Below are 20,852 nucleotides of genomic sequence, written 5' to 3' on the forward strand. Positions count from 1 at the left end.
CTGAGGCCAGGCGTGTATCAGGGGTGTCCCTGCATGGAGGCCCAGAGAAGGGGCCAGGATTGCCCTGGAGACCCCAAGAGCTGGAGAGACCAGAGCAATGGGATACTGTGGGGGGCCCCAAATGGCGTGACCACACAGCTGCCGTGACAGACTTAGGGGCCCAGACACAGCTTCTGTGACAAACTGGCAGGCAACACCCGGACCCAGGAAAAGCCATAAGCTGAGCCCATGTGTGGGGGGGCCAGCACCTAAGGGAAAATACCTGATATTCCGAACATTCCCAGCACACACCTGTTCCTATACACATAGACAAATGTTAGCCAACCAGAGTCCTGAACCCTGGAAATCCCCTCACCCCAACCTCTATTATGATAAAAACCGCACCCTGCCTGGGTTCATCGCCTCTTTGTAGACAGAGAGACCAAGCTCCTCCAAGCTTGAAATAAAGGCTCTTTGCTTTTACATATGGGATTCGGTCTCTGTGGTAGTCTTTTGGGGATCCCAGAGATCTGAGCATAACAATATCTGCTGAGGAAAACTGCTAACAGGGAGTGGAAACTGCCCAAGAGAAAAAGTGTGTTGTTGTCAACAAAGCTGAGAGGAGTTGGAGATCTGAAGAGTGCTTTGACATCAGACATGGAGACGCAGAGTTTGGGTTTTGCCCAGCTGGGTTTCTGTCTTGCTTTGGTCCAGATTTCCTTACTGTGCTCCCTTTTGGAATGGCAGCGTATATATACCCTGTATATATACCCTGTATGTGATCTGCTTTTTACTTGACAGGAGGTTACAGTCAAGAGACTGCCATGAGACTCAGGAGAGACTCTGAACACTGGGATTTTAAAGAGTGTCGGGACTGTGGAAGACTCTGGGGACGTCTGTAGTTGGACTAATTGCATTTTGCATTAGGATGTGGTTGTAACACTATGGGGGCCGGAGGGCGGAATGTGGTGGTCTGAATAAGAATGGCCCTCATAGGCTCTGTAGTTGAGTGCTGAGTCAGCAGGCAGTGGCCTCTGCTGGAAGAAGGGTGTTACTGGGGGTGCCTGTTGAGGTTTCAAAAGCCCACACTAGGCCCACCGCTTGTGGATGAGGATGTAGCTCGCGGCTACTCTCCAGCACCATGCCTTCGATGGCTGCCATCACGCTCCCCACCAGGAAGAGCATGGACGAAGCCTGTGGAACTGTAAGCCAGCCCCAATGGAAGGCTTTCTTTTATAAGAGTTGCCATGGTCACAGTGTCTTTACCACGCTAGAACAGGGACTAAGACAGCCACCTCTCCAGCTCCTGTGACTCCTTTAAAAACGGCAAATGAACACGAGATCAATTCCTTCAACCACTGAATCTCTGCGGGAAAGTAAGGGACTCCATCACTGATGAACTGGGGAAACAGGAGACAGCCTGGGCTTTAGCGGAGAGAGGTTCAGTGGTAGTGACTGCCTAGAATCTATCGTGAGGAGGTGGGGCACAGCTCAGCAAGAGAACCTTCTCCTTGAATCCCCCCACAATGAGGAGCCAGGGCCTCTGCAGCAGAGCGCTTGCCTAGATCGTGCAGGGTCCTGGGTTTGACGCCCAGTTTGGCAAAGCTTGGTGTTCTGAGCCTGCATGTACCCGGAGTGAGGGACTGCAGCCTCTCTCTGCAGGGCAGGAGGTCTAGCCAAGAACTCTCCTAGGCACAGCAACTAGGACCACGGCACATGGCCATGGGGGCAAAGGCAGCTTACTTTTTAACAACAAACTTGATCTTATTGCTGCCACGGACAATCCTCTCGAGGCGTGGAATCCCAAACCAGGTGGGGCTTCGGAAGGGGATCCCTTCAGGCAGCCCTTCCACATACAGAAACTCCGGATTTGATTCGAATACAGGATAGGGCACCTTCACTGCCTCTGTGAGGCCAAGAGCTTGAGCTGAAAGACAAAGAGAAGCGGACTCATGAGCGCACAAGTTCACACAGGCCTGGATCCCTTCTGCTGGTATCTGTAATCAACCAGGTCACGCTACCTTCCTGGCAATCTAACCACACAGACAGCTATTAAGACCTAGCTTAATACAACATGGAAGTAAATTAAAAAAAAAAGTCAGTGTTGGAAAGAGAGCTAAGCAAGTAAGAGGCACTTGTTGCTCTTTTAGAGGACCTGGGATTCAGTTTCCAGCACCCACATGGTAGCTCACCACCATCAATGACTCCAGTTCCAGGCATCTGTTTCCTTCTTCTGACATTCCCAGGCATTAGGCACACATGTGGTACACATACATATATGTAGATATTCATACACATAAAATAAATCGAAGAAAACTAGAATTTTAAAAGTGAATTAAATTATACCCCTCCCCCACACCCAGAGACAGGGTTTCTCTGTGTAGCCCTGGTTGTCCTAGAACTCACTTTGTAGACCAGGCTGGTTTTGAACTCACAGAGATCTGTCTATGCCTCCCAAGTGCTGGGATTAAAGGCATTTGCCACCCCCAACCGGCCCATTATTCTTTTTTTTGGCTTTTTCCTAGACACAGTGTCTCTGTGTAGTTTTGGTGCCTGTCCTGGATCTCGCTCTCTAGACCAGGCTGGCCTAGAACTCACAGAGATCTGCCTGCTTCTGTCTTCTGAGTGCTGGGATTCGAGGTGTGTGCCACCGCCGCCCAGCCCATTATTCTTTTTAAGATTAGTATTTTGTTTTGTTTTTTCAGGGCAGGTTCTTGTTATATAGCCCACCATATATTAGCCCTCCTGCCTCAGCTTCTCAAGAGTTAGGACTACAGGCATGAGCTACCATAGCCAGGAAAACAAACAGTACTTTGAAAACGACGTTTTTATTTTCTCAAGATTTATTTATTTATGTATTTTATGTCTGAGAGTGCTCGATCCGCATGTACACTACTTCCCGTCATCCTTTTCTCCATGACGGACTGGAGAACCAACTGAAACCGTCCTTCTCCACAGCACTCCAGAACACTGTCAACCCCTCTAAGCCAAGGCGGACGGTGAAGCCATGTGTTCTCCAGGTGAGAACGGCGGCCCTAAGGGACTCCGACCCCTCCCTCTCCCTGTGACACAGGAGAAAACAGGCAGAGAGACATGAAGTACGCGGCTGGTTTCATGAGTGCGCTCAGTACCAGAAGTAAAGGAAGGCCCGCTTTCTGGCACCTTCCTTCACTACGGTCTGAACCTCTAAAATTCATTCGGAACACGGCCACTGTCTGTAAACTAAGACGTAACCACTATACCTCACTTACCGAACTTCAGATTAAAGATCTCTTCCACCTGCTTGCGAAGCTTGGTGATTCTGACATTCCAATCTTCCTTGACTGGAAAGAAGAAGCAAAATCGCATGTAACCAATAATGCTGTTCACGGGATTGACACAAATCACAGGAGTTAGGGACAAAAGAGACGCCTTCTTTCCAGTGACTGACGCCGTGGACTCCTGCTCCAGGTAGGACATGGCGGTGCCACCCTGAAACCAGAGTAGCTGCCATCACTGATCCTGTCCCGTCTCTACCGGGTTGGCCACAGGCATCTGCCAGTGAGGACCACGGAGGGTGCCGGGAGGACCCACACTGAACTGTGGCTAATAGCTAGTGTGGCTAGTAGAGTTCCCATTACATAATGCTCATCTCTGAGGGTGTCACCAATTTAGACAAGCATGCGGGCACTCAGGAGACTGAGGCAGGAGGATTGCCAAAAGTCTAAAGCCAGTGCAGGCTATAAAGAGTCCCTGTCTCAAACAAAAAGCAAAGCATCTGACATACATGTGAGCACACTAACGGGGTGCAGAGCACAGGCTCAGCTGTGAAATTCCTGGGTGAGGTATACATATCTCCAACAGGTGAGAAGTCCTGCCATGGCCTATGAACATAAAAACATCAGCTAAGGAATTTCGTTTGTTTGTTTGAGCTAGGGTTTCTTTGTGTAGTCCTGGCTGTACTGGAACTGCTCTGTAGACCAGGCTGGCCTCGAACTCACAGAGATCCGTCTGCCTCTGCCTCTGCCTCTGCCTCTGCCTCCCAAGTGAGCCCCCACTGCCCAGCATAAGAAACTTCTGAAGTGGTTACTGTGGGCAAGCGGCCAGGCTGCTGTGCTGCCCTGGTACGAAGACCTAAGGCTCTGGAGACAAGCCTGCAGCACCCCCTCCACGGCGCGGCGCGGGAACATCCCAGAAGACAGGTGTGGAAATGTCCGGGCTGGCGGGAGGGGCGGAGTGTTGGAGAACTCCTCAGGCATGGTTTGACCTCAGAATCAGGATCAATGTCAGCCTGAGCTACAAAGTGAGTTCTAGGCTAGTCTGAGCAACTTAGAGGGCATCTATCTCAAAATCAAAAGGCAAAAGAGTGTTAGGGATATCATTCAACATAGAGCTCTCGGCAAATACACGAGCACTGGGCATGGTTCCCATCAATATGGAAAAAAAAAATCTCCAAAAATATTTAATTATTTAAATAAAAGGAAGGAGCCAGGTGGTGATGGCACATATCTTTAATCCCAGCACTCGGGAGGTAGAGGCAGGTGGATCTCTGTGAGTTCGAGGCCAGCCTGGACTACAGAGGGAGTTCCAGGACAGCCAGGGCCACACAGAGAAACCCTGTATTTAAAAAAAAAAAAAAAGAAGAAAGAAAATAAATAAAAAATGGAAGGAAGGAAGGAAGGAAGGAAGGAAGGAAGGAAGGACGGACAGAAAGGTGGATGGACAGACTGACGGACGGACGGGTTCCGGGCAACCATACCTGGCGTATTCGTCCGTGGCTGAGTCACTTCTGTTGTACTGTGAGTCAGGAGTTCGGGCCTGCGAAAGTATGAGCAACATTAGTGGTCAGAGTTCTGAGGAGCAGTGTCCAGACTCGCACACAGCTCTACACGCTCAATTACTTCTTCGTATGGCCCCCTCTGCCTTCTGGGCCGCGAAACCAACCATTTTGGTGACCACTCTGAAAACGGCAAATTCAGGTGGATTATGGGGTTTTTGTCTGCAGAAACAAAGGTGTGCCCGTCACTTTCTCTTCCACACCAACTCCCCTGCCACCTCTTGTCCTACCGGAGCTGGACGCCTGGAACACTGCTGTCGCACGTTATCACCCCATCCTGACTACCACCCAAATGCGTCCGGGAGTGAGTGAGGCCAGCCTTCTGTGCTGATCTCTACACACATCACCAACCTGCAGCACACCCTTCAGAGCGCAGCCACTGTAACCACGACACAGTCGCCGGGCGGTGGTGGCACACGCCTTTAATCCCAGCACTCGGGAGGCAGAGGCAGGCGGATCTCTGTGAGTTCGAGGCCAGCCTGGTCTAGAGAGCGAGATCCAGGACAGGGACCAAAACTACAGAGAAACCTTGTCTTGAAAAATCAAAAACAAACAAACAAACAAAAATAAAACCATGACAGGTGCTGGAGAGATGGCTCAAAGGTTAAGAGCACTGACTGCTCTTCCAGAGGTCCTGAGTTCAATTCCCAGCAACCACAAGGTGGCTCACAGCCATCTGCAATGACATCTGGTGCCCCCTTCTGGCCTGCAGGGATACATGTTGTATACATAATAAATAAATAAATCTCTTAAAAACAAACACATGACAGAGCCAGCACAAACGACCAGCGGGGACTTTGCTTCGGGACCTTTATACACACACCGCTGTGTGCGCCGTCCTCCTCTGCGGTGGCCTCCCGCTCCTCACACCGAGAGAGAGTGCAGCCGCAGCTGACCCCCTGCCTCCACTGCTATCAGCTCTACACCAATGACAACCTGGGAGTGTGGGAGTGTGCCCACCCTGCATTCCAGATGCTCTCTCTCTCTCTTCATTGCCCATTGTGAGTATTGAGCTCACAACACAGCTGCTCTTGGGCCCAGTACCGTACTAGAGAAACATTTGCTCAATCAGCTCACGTAAATGAAACGTGTTTACCGTGTACACAGAAAGAACCACTCAGGAGAAGAGACCCATCTTCAAATGTCAGAGAAAAACATTATTACATTAAATCCGTTCCACAGATAATAATCTCACCTCTTGATAACAAATTTAATCCGATTGCCCACTTGGATGATTTTTTCCAGTCTTGGGATTCCATACCACGAAGGGCTTCTAAAAGGAATGTTTTCTGGAAGCCCTTCCACATAGAGGTCATTGGGGTGGGCCTCAAACTTTTGGTATGGTACAGCCTTGGCTTCAGTGCTCCCCAGGGCCTCGGCTGTGGAAAAGGAGAGCAGGTCAGGAGACGCAGGCCGAGTCACAGACAAGGAACACCCCCTGGTGAAGCTCAAACAGGGCACTCAAACACAGAAGAGCCAGCCTGGGGTGTGAGCCTGGAATCCGGCACTCAGGAGGTTGAGGCTGGGGGATATGGAGTTCCAGGGTAACCTGAGCAGCAGCGGGGGGGGGGGGGGGGAAGACGACCCCCAACCCTGTGTGGGAAGGGAGGGAGCTAACAAATTTACTGATCTGTAGTCTGAAACTACATCCAAACAGCTCTCAAAAGAAATATTCCACAACTGGCAGCAAGCCAGCAGGCAGACAGACAGACAGACAGACAGACGGCGCCTGGACCTGTAGGTGACCTCTGCATCATCTAACGGCCAGGACTCACAACTAGCCTGAGTTGCTTTGTTCTCGGAGGGACTTTTCCTTTCACATTTAAGGTCTTTGCCCTAATTTCTCTGTCCAAGTGGGCGAGAATGTGTTTGTGAACATGCACATACATGTGGGGAAAAAGGCCAGTCTAGAGTGTAGTTCCTCGGGAGCTGCCGACCTGTGTCTCAGACAGGTTCACTGTCTTCTTAGTGACCCTGAAGCTTTCCGTGGAGGCTGGGCTGGCTGGCCAGCAAGCTCCAGGGACCCTCCTGTCTGCACCCCCCGACCCTGATGATACGGGGCATCCACCACCATGTCCACTTTCCTTTACCATGGGTTCTAGAGCTCATGTCTTTGAGGCAAGCACTTTAACAACTCAACTATCTCCCCAACTCACTCTGTCTTAATCCTCCCTTTGTATTAGCAACACCAAATCTGAAGGGCTCTAGTGTTAGGAAAACCACATACAAGGTCATCACCACCACAGCAGTAAAAGGAATATGCCCAAAGGGTCAGAAAATGGCCACAGTTCAGGGCTGGAGGGATGGCTCAGTGGTTAAGAGCACTGGCTGCTCTTCCAGAAGCCCTGAGTTCAATTCCCAGCAACCACATGGTGGCTCACAACCATCTGTAATGGAATCTGGTGCTCTCTAGCATACTAGAGTACATGCAGAGCAAGCACTCATACATTAAAAAAAAAAAAAAAAAAAAAAAAAAAAAAAAAAAAAAAAAACAGGGCTACAGTTCAGATCTACAACTATCGTACCTGCTAGGGAAGACAATTTTGACACCTAATTTTAACAGGCTTTTTATGAATTAAAATCATGTTTGATTGACAGCAGGTAAGAGAAAAAAGGTGGCCGCTGGCTGTAGTGGCCTTTAATCTCAGCACTCACAGAGCCAGAGAGATTGCTATGAGTCTGAGGCCAGCCTGGGCTACACAGTGAGACCCTGTCTCCATAGAGAACAAAAGGAAAGAAAGGGGCAAAGGTCAAGGACATTGCCTACCAGTCAGTGAGCTCTGGGCCCCACCCCCCTTAGTCTGCTCATGGATCAGGAAGTCCTGCCCACACCCGACAGGAACCAGTGCTCCCAAGGTGGGGCTGGGCAGGGTCACCTCCCCTCCTGAGCTGTCTGCACCATACACAGGAGTGCACAGGAACGCACAGACGCCGGTTACAGGCACTGGATGCTGGAGGAAGTGGAGCAAGCTCCTGAATGAAAACGGTGAGGTCGAGTTCCCCCCTGCCTTAGGAACCTTAGAAAGGGCACCGAAAGCCGCTGAGTTCTCATCCCAATAGCCACAATTCCAGATCCACCAAAAATATTACCTGGTGAGCCCACTAAAGTTCTTTTTTGAGTGGTGGTCGCTGGGAATAAAATTCTGGGTTTCATGTATACCAAGCAAGCATTTTTACTAACCAAACCACATTGTCAACCCTCTTAATTATCTACTTCCCCTCTTTAAAAGTTTTCTAGCCAGGTGGTGGTGCGTGCCTTTAATCCCAGCACTCTTGGGAGACAGAGGCAGGCGGATCTTTGTGAGTTCGAGGTCAGCCTGGTCTACAGAGTGAGATCCAGGACAGGCACCAAAACTACACAGAGAAACCCTGTCTCGAAAAACCAAAAACCAAAAAAAAAAAGTTTTCCAAAGTTATTTTATAGTATTGGGGCTCAAAGCCAGGGCCTTAGGCCCACCAAGCAAACACCTTACAAAGAGCCAGCCCAGGCCCTGAGTCTGTTTCCTCAGAGGTCTAACAAAGCCCAGCCACCTCCCACCGGCTACTTCTCCTTTTCCTCCCTCTTCCTTCCTTCCCACTCCTTGGGTGAAGTCGACAGCCGCCAACACCAGCACTACTCCCAGGGTGCCAGACACTCAGAACCACGAGTCTCTCCTACACACAAACCACGATGACACAATGGGGACAGGCCCAACAACAAACAAGGACCATCACTTGACCCAGGTTGCTAAATGTCTAGGAAAGTACAGACCGCGCACACACGAAGTGGGGACTCTTGACTGTTCCCTGACTGATTTATACCCAGATGGGAAGGAAGATACTGCTGAGACCCGACTCACGTGGACAGCCGGGAAACTGATGAGGATGAGAAGCCTCAAACTCTGACTTGTCGGAGGATGGTATTTAGTTACAACCTGGCCACTACCCCAGTGGAGTAGAAAAAATAAAATTCCCCTTCTGAAAAGGAACTTGATTCGTTCCTGGTGCAGAGAACAGTAACAAAGGATATTTTGGGGGTTGGAGGGATGGCCCAGCAGTGAGAGCACCGGCTGCCTTTGCAGAGAACCTGGGTGAGGTCCCCAGAACCCACATGGCAGCTCACAAGCACCTGGAACTGCAGTTCCAGGGGATGCAAGGCCTCGTCTGGTTTCCATGGACACCAGACTTTGCAGTGAGAAACAGACACACAGGTAGATAGACACCTATACATAAGATTTCTTTCCTCTTTAAGGCACTGCAATGTTAACAACCAAATACACGTGTCCAAACGTGTAAGACTAAAAGCAAACCACGGTGGCTCACACCTTTAGTTTAAGGCCAGCTTGGGATACAGAGCAAACTTGAGGCCAGCAAAAGCTACATTTTGTCTCAAAACAACAATAAACAAAACAAAACAAACCATCACCCAAAATGTGGGTTCTGAGGATGTGGGAGAGTACTTGCCTAGTATGCACCAAGCTCTGAACCCAAGATGGTAAACTGTGCCTCTAATCTCAGCACTCAGAGGCAATGTAGGTGGATCTCTGTGAGTTTGCAGCCAGCCTGGTCTACATACCATCTGCATAGTGAGACTGTCTCAAAACAACATAAATAAGTAACAAAAACCAAGATAACATAAAACCCGATCACGGTGACTCTTTAGGAGCCAGTGGACAGATGCATGTCCTGGCCCTGATGCCCTTCTCATTTCATAGAACACAATGGCATGGGATCCGAAGAGAAATGAACCCAAACGGTCCCACAGCTACACTGCATACAAGAGACTGTACTAAGCAATTATTCAGGGCCGGGGTGTGGCTCACAATGAAGGACCTGCCTGACATTGGCAAGGATGAGATAAAGCACTAGCTTAGGGTGTGCAGGATCAAATCCATCCCAACCCAAAGAGAAAAAGAAAAAAGGATATACTGAGGGTTTATTCTACTGTCTTCTATATAGTCTTTTTTGGGGGTGGAGGGTTTGGTTTTTTGAGACAGGGTATCTCTGTCTATGTATCCCTGGCCATCCTGGAACTCATTCTGTAGACCAGGCTGGCCTCAAACTCACAGATCCCCCTGCCTCTGCCTCCCAAGTGCTGGAATTAAAGGCATATGATTAGCTGTCTTCTATATAGTTTTAAAACTCTTTAGACTTACTTTTCACTAACAGCAACAGGAAAACACGAGGTTAAGTCAAATCACCTCATTTCATCCCTAAAATGAAACAATTCTTAAAACGAAACAAACCAATCCTCTGGGGCTGGTGAGGATGGCTCAGCAGCTCAGAGTGCTGTGGTTCTTTCAGAGGACACGCGTTCAGTTGTGAGACGGCTCACAATTGCCTTTGACTCCAGTTCTGGAGTTCCGGCACCCTTTTCTGGCTTCTGTGGGCACCCACGCCCTCACACAAAGTCGCATAAACTCACATATATCAATTCTTAACAGTCGCTCCGTAACGTTTGTTTTGGGGGAGAAACATACTCACCAAATTTCTTGCAGAAGAGCTGGTCGACCATCTTCCTCAGCTTGGTGATGCGTGCATACCACTCCTCCTTCACTGTGAGGGAACAGTGGAGGTTCCTCAGTTCAACAGCTTTTACTTACTTAGGTGGTCAAACGTTACAAGAACACCCTAAGTTAATTTTTCTCCCATTCTTTGACAGAAGTTATCTCAAAAGCTTCAGGAAATATTTATTAATCTTCATGAGGCAACTCCCACTCCATCCAGAGAAACACAAGACAAAGTATGACCTCTTTCCTTCAAAACCACATGACAAAATTCATGGCTCCATATTCTAAAAAGATAGCCTTTCTATGTCCCAAATTAGATAGAATTAATGACCCCTTATCCAACTGACAAATGTAGATTTTATAATACACTTTTCTTTCTTTCTTTCTTTTTTTTCCCCGAGACAGGGTTTCTCTGTAGTTTTGGTGGCTGTCCTGGATCTCGCTCTCTAGACCAGGCTGGCCTCGAACTCACAGAGATCTGCCTGCCTCTGCCTCCCGAGTGCTGGGATTAAAGTCGTGTGCCGTCGCCGCCGCCACCACCACCGCCGCCCAGCATACAATATACTTTTTAGCTCGTGTATTTCTGCAACAGTAGCTGTTAGCCCTGCTGGCCTGGAACTTGCCAAGAAGAGTAGCCTGTTCTACCTCCTAAGTACTGGGATTAAAAGCATGACCCACCATGCCATCTGTGCAGGTCTGTCCAAAAATACAGTAGCTATCTGTCTATGTGTCACAGCTTTCGATGACCTGACCTAAAAGTAGACATGCCCAGGTAGAGGGAATCTTTTTGTTTGTTTGTTTGTTTGTCTCCCAGGTTTCTCTGTGTAGCCCTGGCTATCCTGAAACTTGCTCTGTAGACCATGCTAGCCTCTGCCTCCAGTGCTGGAATTAAAGGTGTGTGCAACCACACCTGGGTGAAAGAGGTAATCTTAATTTGAGGAATATTTCCAGACTGGCCTATGGGGCTATGTGGGTCATTTTCCTGACTGCTGATTGATGTGGGAGGGCCCAGTCCACTGTGGGCGGTGCTACATCCCTGGACAAGGGGGCCTAGGCTGTGTAAGGGCTAGCTGAGCAATCCAGTAAGCAGCACTCCTCCATGGGCTCTGCTTCAGTTCCTGCCTCTAGCTTCCTGTTTGAGCTCCTGCCCTGGCTTCCCTTGTGGTGATGAACTGTAACCTGTAAGTCAAATAAACCCTCTCCTCCCCAAGTCCTGTTGGTCAGTGTTATCGCAGCAACAGAGAAGCTTTAGCACTCTAGTTTTAGGGCACAATCTACCCATCTATCTGTGGCTATAAATAGAACAAGTATTACTTTTTTGGGGGTACTCAGGTTCTGCAATGCTGCAAGCCGCAGGAAAACGTAATGGAATTCAACTACTATCACAAAAGCCACTACATGGAAAAGTCTTCCAAAGGTCAAGCCATGGCTTTAGAAGTCTTGGTGATATTTTAGCTTTTATATATATATTAGCTGGTTCCTACAGTGATTTTCTTATAATGCTCTGCATGCTTCCAAGAACTCCTAACAGTGTATTTATCTAAAATACCTATCAAGCATCCAAGGCCAAGCAATCTCCTGATCTACCTGGAAACTACGCCTGTTCCCTAGTTAGGTGGATAGCTTTATTTCTTGTGCTGAGACCCTCCTTTCCTATTACTAACATGATAGACTCCTAACTTCTTACCCAACTTCTTCTAGGAATGTCGACTGAGCACATAGATCCCCTTCTTGATATACTAACCGATCATTAGCTCTCAGTTGACCTCCTCCTTTAACCAATCCCTGTTTGGGTTGTAAAAGAATGCCTGACGGTCACTGCCTGATGAAAATCCCTACCTGCCTTTATAACCCTGTAAGAATTCAAGCCTGGTAACCTGGCTGGATGGGGAGGATTGCTTTGCTTGAGTTTATAACTGAATACTCTAGAGACTTGAGGAGAACTGAAGAGGATTATATAGGAGACTTGGAGGAGGATTAGAGGATAGAACTTGAGGAAGAGACAGAGAATAGAAAAGAGAACAGAAGAACTAGAAGGGTAAGAGCTGGGAAGGAACGGACAAGATGGGAGAACTAGATTGAAGGGCTAGAAGAGAGTACTAGAGGAACGAGATGGAAGATGAGGAAGAGCCAGATGGGGAAGAACAAGATGAGAAAGAAGGAGATGAGAGAAAAGGAGATGGGAGAGGAGCTGAGTTGGGAAAGAACTAGATGAATGAGAACCTAGATGGGGCAGAACTAAGATGACAGAATTAAGATAGAATTGAGAGGGGACAGCAGATTAAAGTAGAGACAAATCAAGCAAGACAGGAACTAGGCTTGAGAGCAGAACAAAAGCTATGTAGAGAGAGAACTGACAGAATAATAAAGTGTATCGACTAAGGAGTTTCGTGTACATAGATTCTTCTCTTTTTATCAAAGATTAATTATCAGCTGGTTGTAGATTCTTCCTGGGCCCTGGGAGGGGACTATCAGGGGGCTGGACCCCCACAGTACCCAATACTTTAAGGACTCACAGTTGCTAGTCAAAGGCCTATTTCTTCTTCTTCTAACAGGGATTCTCTGTGTAGCTTTGGAGCCTGCTCTGAAACTCACTCTGTAGACCAGGCGGGCCTCAAACTTTCAGAGATCCACCTGACTCTGCCTCCAAAGTCAGGACGTGCGCCACCACCCAAAGGCCTATTTCTTCATGAGGATAGCAACCTGCAGAGGAGGCCATACTGCCCTGAGTGGTCACGACTGCCATGCACGCTGCTGTGAGTAACCGAGGCCAGAGACCCACCTCCTGATGCCGGCTTGTCAAGCTGTAAGTCTTCCCGTGTGGAGTTCAGAAGCTCGTGCCTGAAAGGCAAGAGTTCAGTGGTCAGTACTTGGCGGACGGTATCTGGCAGGGAGCAAACAGAGCATGCACAGAGCATTCAGTCGTCAAGACGGCCTGCACCCCAGCACAGTTACACTGAACTACACAGGTTTCTACAGAGCATTAAGTGCCAGCTGTCTCTCCCAGAACGTGCTTCATGGAGCCTCTGTGCTCACATGCCACAAATATTTTAAATTTTTAAACTTAGTCCTTTAACTTTATATTATATTCAAAAATATGCTCTTCCACACATCTATAATCTTTTTTTAAAGCTCTGCATATATTTAACATTTGTAGGTGCAAGGCAAGAGACACACTGTATTTTTCTGAACAATCAAACGGCCCATCAAACAAACCCTAATTCACACAGTCCCAAGGAGCTCTTTACTGGAGTGGAGAGCAGGAGGGCTATTTCAACAACCTGAGGCGTGAGGAAGTGAGGGAAGCTAAGTGAGGGTCAGTGCACAAGCCAAAGGATGGTGGGCTGTGCTGGAAAGCGCTTGCTAATTCTAGGAACCGACAGGCGAAGCAGGTAAGCTTTTCCTAGATACTCAGGACACCAACTCCCTTGAACTCTGACCCCTCATTCACACAGCCCATTACTGTAGACAGGGACACTGACCCCTGTGAACTCTGACCCTCTCACTCACATCGCCCAGTACTGTAGAAAGCAAAGACTTTTTTCAATCTTGTAAAACATCACAAACTTTTTTTTTTTTAAATGTATACAGTGTTCTGTTTGCACATATCCCTGCAGGCCAGAAGGGGGCACCAGATCTCATTACAGATGGTTGTAAGCCACCATGTGGTTGCCGGGAATCGAACTCAGGACCTTTGGAAAAACAAGCAGTGCTCTTAACCTCTGAGCCATCTCTCCAACCCACCATCACAAACTTTTAATATTTCATTTCATTTCTCCTGTTTTTTGAAACAAGGTCAAGCTATGTGGCCCTCATTGGCCAGGAACTCACTACACAGACCAGAACGGCTTCAAACTCATAAAGATCCCCCTGCCTCTGCCTCTTGAATGGTGAAACTAAAGGTCCATGTTACAGAAACATGACTTCCTTCCCATGCCCTGGCATACTTTTTCGGACCTACTCTCTAGACTGACAGTCTTCCGGCCCTCTCATCTGAAATGCATGTCTGCTGCTGTATTTTAGTTTCCTGGACTCCATTCCACCTACGCCTTCACAGTGCACATACTGTTTCACGGACACCGGAGTGTTCCTCCATCTTCATTTGGTTCTATCACTTTACAAACGCCCTCCCAGATCTTTACACTTTACTCCGTAGTCTTAGTCAAGAAACACGGAAGTGGGGTCAGCAAGATGACTTCCGGAATATACTGCCAAGCACGACAACCTGGGTTTGATCCATGAAAATGCACCCAGTGGGAAGAGAACTGACATTCTTGGACCTCCACGTGTACATGCATGCACAAGCATGCATAAACACAGAAAAATAAAATGTAAAAAACAAAGAAGGAAAAAGGAACTATGGCATTGTATGGGTGGCTGACATTTTAAGGGGGGCGATTCACCACCACCACCACCACCACCACCACCACCACCACCTCCTCTGATGGCTGCACTTGCTCAGCAGTGAAGGAGCCGTCCTCATACACTTTTCTAATTAGTGTGAAGGGTGTCCGACATTGAGAGCTGCTGGTAGCAAAAGGCCATGGGAGTATACAGTAGGTGACAACTAGTGTTCAAAGGGCCAACCTATCAGAACCAAGGGTTCTAGTGGAGGACTAAGCCATCACTCAAGGCATGTTGGAATTATTGCCTTATGAATGAACTGGCTGTTTCTTCTTGTAAACTTCTTGTGCAAAAACAGCTATGACATCTTCCCATTACCAAGCATTTTCATAAAATGTATATATGTAATCTCATGATTACATCTCAATCTTATGGGCACATAAATCTGTGGGTGGTCAGGAAGATGACTTTTCATTTAGCTGTATAATTTTGATATATAGAAATATACTACGACATGCTTGATAGACAGATCCATTGTCCCACGAGACTGTAGACACTTAAAGCGTGCTTTGTTCCTTGTGCTCAGACTAACACAGAAAATAATAATCTCTCCTGAGTCTAACACAAACTGCACATGTTTAGCTCATTTTTACCTCACAGCAAGTTCAAACTAGACTAAAGGCCTTTGTAAATAGATCACAAGTTTAAAACTTTACAGTATGCACAAGGTCAGAGTCGCAGGTGTCTACCCAGGTAACTAACACAAAACACCCTAGAAAAGCCTGCCAATTCCTCGCTTGCCAAGTCTGCTGATAAAAAGCAATGCCTCAGAGTTTGTCACACTGGGCACTGTGCCCCCTCCCTCTGGTCCTGAGACCTTGGAACCCTGCGTTACCATGGTAATGGCTCTGCTCCTTATCGTCTATTCTAGGAATGTGCCTTGAGGGTTTTGAAACTTTTCTCAGATGACAAGGAGTCTCCTGTTAGAGATGTATGGATAGTCAGGCAAGAGAGGAGCTAAGAAAGAGAGCTGAAAAGAAGCTGTAGACTTAGAGAAGCAGTGGAAAAAGAGAGAACAGCAGAGAGATCAGAAGCTTGCTTAGAACATACAGTGGACGACCGAAAGAGCACATGTGGGGAGATTTATCCATCGGTAAGTGGTTTCCCCCTCGGGACTCTGGGCAGGCACCCTGAACAAAGCTTTTGTTAACCCAACATTTTGCCTCATTTTCCTTTTTACTCTTCCTACCAGCTTTCCTTATTTTAATTTTCCAATCTTAGGTTCACGTGTGCTTTCAATTTTCCAGACTTAAAAGCATTACACAGATGCTGTGGCTACTCCCCTCAGCATGGAAACAGAGAGGGACAGGGATGACCGCAGGCCTAGCGGGTGGGCAGGAGCCAGCCCAGTCATGTACACACACATTCCAAGGTGGAAGTCAGGCTGCTGGACAGCCGGCTCAGTAAAACGCTTTCCCCGCAGGCAAGAGGACCAGAGCTCAGATGCTCAGCACTCAACAAGTGTCAGGTAGGCACAGTGGCCCACCTGTAACTCCAGCCTCAGAGAGCAGAGATATAATCCCCAGAGCAATATAGGCTACATAGACAAGTTGAATGAGGAACCCTGGGTTTGACTGAGAGACCTGTCTCAAAAGAAGAAGGTGGGCCGGGCGCTGGTGGCGCACGCCTTTAATCCCAGCACTCGGGAGGCAGAGGCAGGCGGATCTCTGTGAGTTCGAGGCCAGCCTGGGCTACCAAGTGAGTCCCAGGAAAGGCGCAAAGCTACACAGAGAAACCCTGTCTCGAAAAACCAAAAAAAAAAAAAAAAAAAAAAAAAAAAAGAAGGTGGAAGAGCGATCCATCCCGATATTAACCTCAAGGCCCCCCACACACCAGCACACACACATGCAAATATGTGCCACCAACGCACACATACTACACATACAAACACAAGGAAAAGGAACAGAGTGGGACATAAAGAGATACACAAATCATCCGACCTTTAAAATACAATCTGTGATTAATGAGTATCTGCCAGCATTAAAAAAAAAAAAAAAAAAATGCACCAACCAAACCAGACAAGAGCCCCATACAAGTGCACGCATCTTACTTCTTAATCACAAAGCGGATCCTCTCCTTTGCCAGCAATATCCTCTCAAGGCGAGGAATGCCGTACGTCGATGGCCTTCTGAAAGGAATCCCTTCGGGAAGCCCTTCTACATAAAGATCTTCAACATGGGACTGGAAGAGAGGGTATGGGATCGTCACCGGACCTTTGGCTTTTATAGCTTGAGCTTTAGGACAAAAAGAGAAAGGGACCATCAGTACAAGACAAGGTCTGCGCAAACTCCAGAACGTCACTCGAACAGGCAATGCCGCTTTGTCCTCCTGAGCCCTGTAAGCCCAAACCACCGTGGTTAATGTGCACGGTACAAACGGAACTGCTGAGTCCTCGTTATTCACACAAGGAAGACATTCTTGATCTGCACAAGTTACGATAACACCTATTTACCCCAGGGTAAAATGACGCAACAGTTACAGAAGCGTCCCAGCTGGGGGTCCCCGTCACACCAGCATCATCACTGTGGGCTGCTGCTTTGCGTACGAGTGCACCCAATAAACATGACCATGTGCGTTAAAGTTGCAAGTACATCACACATGTCAGTGGTTGAGCTGGACACTAAGCACAAGCTCACTAATCCCCTGGGCCCACACACCAGGTTATAGAACACAGTGAGAATTCCTCCTCCTCAGCCAATTACCACCCAAGCTGCGTTCAATTCTTTTTTTTTTTTTGGTTTTTCGAGACAGGGTTTCTCTGTGTAGCTTTGCGCCTTTCCTGGAGCTCACTTGGCAGCCCAGGCTGGCCTCGAACACACAGAGATCCGCCTGGCTCTGCCTCCCGAGTGCTGGGATTAAAGGCGTGCGCCACCACCGCCCGGCGCGTTCAATTCTTAAAACATAAAGATTGTTATGATAATTTCATAGTAGTTGGCACACATTTATTTTCTTATATACAAAAGAATCTTGATGGGCATGGTGGTGATTCCACCACCCAGGAGGCAGGGGGATCGCTGTGAGTTCTATGCCAGCCTGTGCATGGTGAGATCTTATCCCAAGCAAACAAACAATCCAATCCATTAGTCTCAACAGCAGCCTTGGTTCTCCATGGCTGAGGAGCACAGGGTAGGGAACTGTCGTGATACTAAACTACTGTAGCTCAGAACAGGGCTAATTAAAATATGAAAACACAAAGACTGAGCACAGACCATCTACCAGCCGGCATCCTGCAAGGACTGTCTTACCAGATGTCTACTCAGAAGAGGCGGCCAGGAGCATGAAGACATGGCACCCTGGCCTAGCCATGCCCTGCCTGCTGGACCTCACTGCCTTTACATAGACTGTGTCTGTGTTTCCTAACTAAGGGAGCCATCAAGGGAATAAAGGAAAATAGGTACCATTTAGCAAATTCATTAGACTGTGACTCTAGACTTTCATTGTAGTTCTCAGCCACAGTTACGAAATCCAGGTGGGGGCTGGAGCGACAGCTCAGCGGTCAAGAGCATCTGCTGCTCTTGCAGAGGTTCAGTTCCCAGTGTGCACACGGCAGCTCACAGCCATCTCCATACCAGGCACATGGGGGAACAGAACATACCTGCACTCAAAACACTGATGAAGCTAATATAAGAATAAATAAATCTTTTTTTAAACAAGGTTCCCGGGCAGCGGTGGCGCACACCTTTAACCCCAGCACTCAGGAGGCGGAGGCAGAGGGTTCTCTGTGAGTTCAAGGCCAGCCTGGTTGACAGAGCAAGTTCTAGCTAGGAGAGCCAGAGCTGCAGAGAAACCCTGTCTTAAAAGTTTCCAAGAGCCAAGATCAACAAAAGTTGAATCTGTATGGATCTGAGCCAGGCTCACACCTTTAATCCCACCACTCTAGAGGTAGAGGTAGGTAGATCTCTGTGAATTGGATGCCAAGCTGGTCTTCATCGTGAATTCCGGGAATCAGGCCCCATAGCCAGAGTCTGCCTCAAAAAACAAAAAACAAAGACAAAAAAAAAAAAAAAAAAAAACAACAAAACAAAACACTAGAGCATGAAGTGTTTGTGTGTGTATATGTGTGCGCTTTACCTCCACTTCATGGTACTCTGGAAACTTAGGCTTCTGATATGCCCTTCTAAGAGACAGCTGTGAGGAAGACCTAGTTCCCGGCAGACCCGCCTGGCTCATCGCCTGGCTGACCTGAGCAGTGCCCTGGGAGGACGACTCTGCAGACATACCGTATTTTCTTTCGAACAGCTCCTCCACTTGTTTCCGCAGGTCAGTGATGCGCGCATTCCATTTCTCTGCAAACGAGAGGGGCTATTTTCAGGACGAGGGCGGCTTGGCACTGGGCGCTCTCAATAGCAACGACCTGCCTATCAGCCCATCCCAGGCTGCTTCTCCCGACTTCCCAAGTGTTCCCCTTTTCTGTGCCTCTTAAAAGCCACTGGAGGCTGAGGGACATTTGAAACTTATTTTTAGAACCGTCTACAGACTGCCTTTGTAGCTTTTAAACTTCTTAAAGATGGGCGATTGGAAAAGACCAGTCCAATTGAGCACCGCAAAACTGCAGCAAAGAGAGGCCTCCAGGGGTCCTGGGGGGCACCCCCTGAAGCATGCCAGCTGTGGGGAAGCAAGGCCACATAGGGAGGTAACTGCAACTTCCCCCTACACTGGAGACACTCAACAAACTCACACATACACAAAATCCCGACAGAGCCAGTAGATGCAACAAAACCAATGTGGGAGATCCAGCTGCCTTCATCAAGGCTGGGATGGGATTCAGTGCTGGGAGAGCACTGGCCTAGATAAATCCCTGGGGTCTACCCCAGGAGAGACAAAACAAAGACATTTTCAAAAGTGAAGTGGTCTTCAAACGATGGACCACAAAACTAACTCACCCCTAACGTTTTATTTGGTCCCTTAGGAGAAATATACTGGCCACTGGAGGTACAATTAGTAGCCGGTGGGCAACAGAGCGGAACAGAACACCAGGAGAGATGAAGTTCACAAATGTAGGTCTGGGGGCGTTGAATAATGGGGCGCCAAATGCCAACACAGTGCCATTGCTTGCAGGCGACACAGATCCACTACCTCCTATGTCAGAGCTGACCACGGCCCACCTCTTAGTCCTCCTCCCTTATCCCCCCCAACCCCCGCACCCCGCAGGTCCTTACCAAAGTTGAACTCCCTGACTTTGCGCTTGCCAGCGTTAACGGGCTCTGGGACTGGCGGCGGAGGGGGCGGCTCGTTGCTCTTTGGCCTCTTGGTGGGTGGGGAGTACTCGTCATCTTGAGAAAGAAAACCTTCATTACTGCAGGAAGCAGCTGCCGGAGCCACAGTGCAGCGGAGAGGACAACTCTCGGCACTCAGGGGAACTCGGCACGCGACCACCAGCTGCACCACCCCGCAGGCCAGCTGCTCGGCCCCTCTGACCAGTTTCTCTCCTCTAAAAGCTTCCATGACCACAGCTGTGCTCGGTTAAAGTGCTCTGAGAAAGAAAGGTTTCAATGGAGGCAGCGATTTCTACTACTAACAATGCAGGTGTGTTATGAGAAAAGGAAGATGAACCCTGAATGGAAGCTTACAGATTATTCCAATGGCCTCAAACAAGGGGGAGGGGAACTATGTCAATACTGCCTGCCCATGGATACGGTTAGTTTGGGGATTTTTTTTTTTTAATTGTTTCTGTTGGGACATTCCATGGCATTGGGCTCTCCCACTAAGGCACACACCAGCCTTTTGTTGTTGCTGTTACTTGAGATAAAGGGGCTTTATCCTCCTGCCTCAGCTTCCTAAAGCTCCACCAAGCTGGCTCTGTAAACAGTCTCCAGAACACAAAGTTTCCAGAAAGAAAGGAACAGAGATGTTGACTCCCTCGACATAGGGCCATGTACAAATACCCAGCAGGACGGGAGCATGGAGTACACACAGGTCAGCACACTTGGGAAGTTCATGCTTATTTCAATGGCACGGAAGGGACCTCCAAGGAAAATCCCGTCTCTCAGTGCACCTGACACTAACGCCAAGGACACCTGGCCCAAGGAAGAACAGCCACTATCATCTGGTCCCAAGGTGGTCAGGACCCATAGCTAAGCTGTCAGCTCCAACATCGTCTGCAAATGTAGCTCACAGAATCTTTATTTTAAAGACATAGTGTAGAATGTCAGGTATAGTGGTGC

The 20,852-nt window shown here is 48.3% G+C and overlaps 1 protein-coding gene across 15 annotated transcripts in view; it reads right to left on the reverse strand.

Annotated features, from left to right (window-relative positions):
- Nucleotides 1–20,852, reverse strand: part of Gtf2i (general transcription factor IIi) — a 93,943-nt gene that overhangs the window by 13,166 nt on the left and 59,925 nt on the right. For all 15 annotated transcript variants that reach the window (XR_005089816.1, XM_028870125.2, XM_028870121.2 and 12 more), the window contains 9 exons: nucleotides 19,848–19,961; nucleotides 18,909–18,974; nucleotides 16,739–16,922; nucleotides 13,067–13,125; nucleotides 10,259–10,330; nucleotides 5,991–6,174; nucleotides 4,718–4,776; nucleotides 3,231–3,302; nucleotides 1,723–1,906 (listed from right to left, as the gene is read on the reverse strand). Coding sequence is in view for 14 of the 15 variants with exons in the window: in XM_028870125.2 (XP_028725958.1) it covers nucleotides 1,723–1,906; nucleotides 3,231–3,302; nucleotides 4,718–4,776; nucleotides 5,991–6,174; nucleotides 10,259–10,330; nucleotides 13,067–13,125; nucleotides 16,739–16,922; nucleotides 18,909–18,974; nucleotides 19,848–19,961 (994 nt within the window). In the remaining variant the exon portion in view is untranslated. The remainder of the gene's footprint in view (nucleotides 1–1,722; nucleotides 1,907–3,230; nucleotides 3,303–4,717; nucleotides 4,777–5,990; nucleotides 6,175–10,258; nucleotides 10,331–13,066; nucleotides 13,126–16,738; nucleotides 16,923–18,908; nucleotides 18,975–19,847; nucleotides 19,962–20,852) is intronic.

This window comes from Peromyscus leucopus, chromosome 23 (genome assembly GCF_004664715.2).
Source record: "Peromyscus leucopus breed LL Stock chromosome 23, UCI_PerLeu_2.1, whole genome shotgun sequence".
Lineage (NCBI taxonomy): Eukaryota > Metazoa > Chordata > Mammalia > Rodentia > Cricetidae > Peromyscus > Peromyscus leucopus.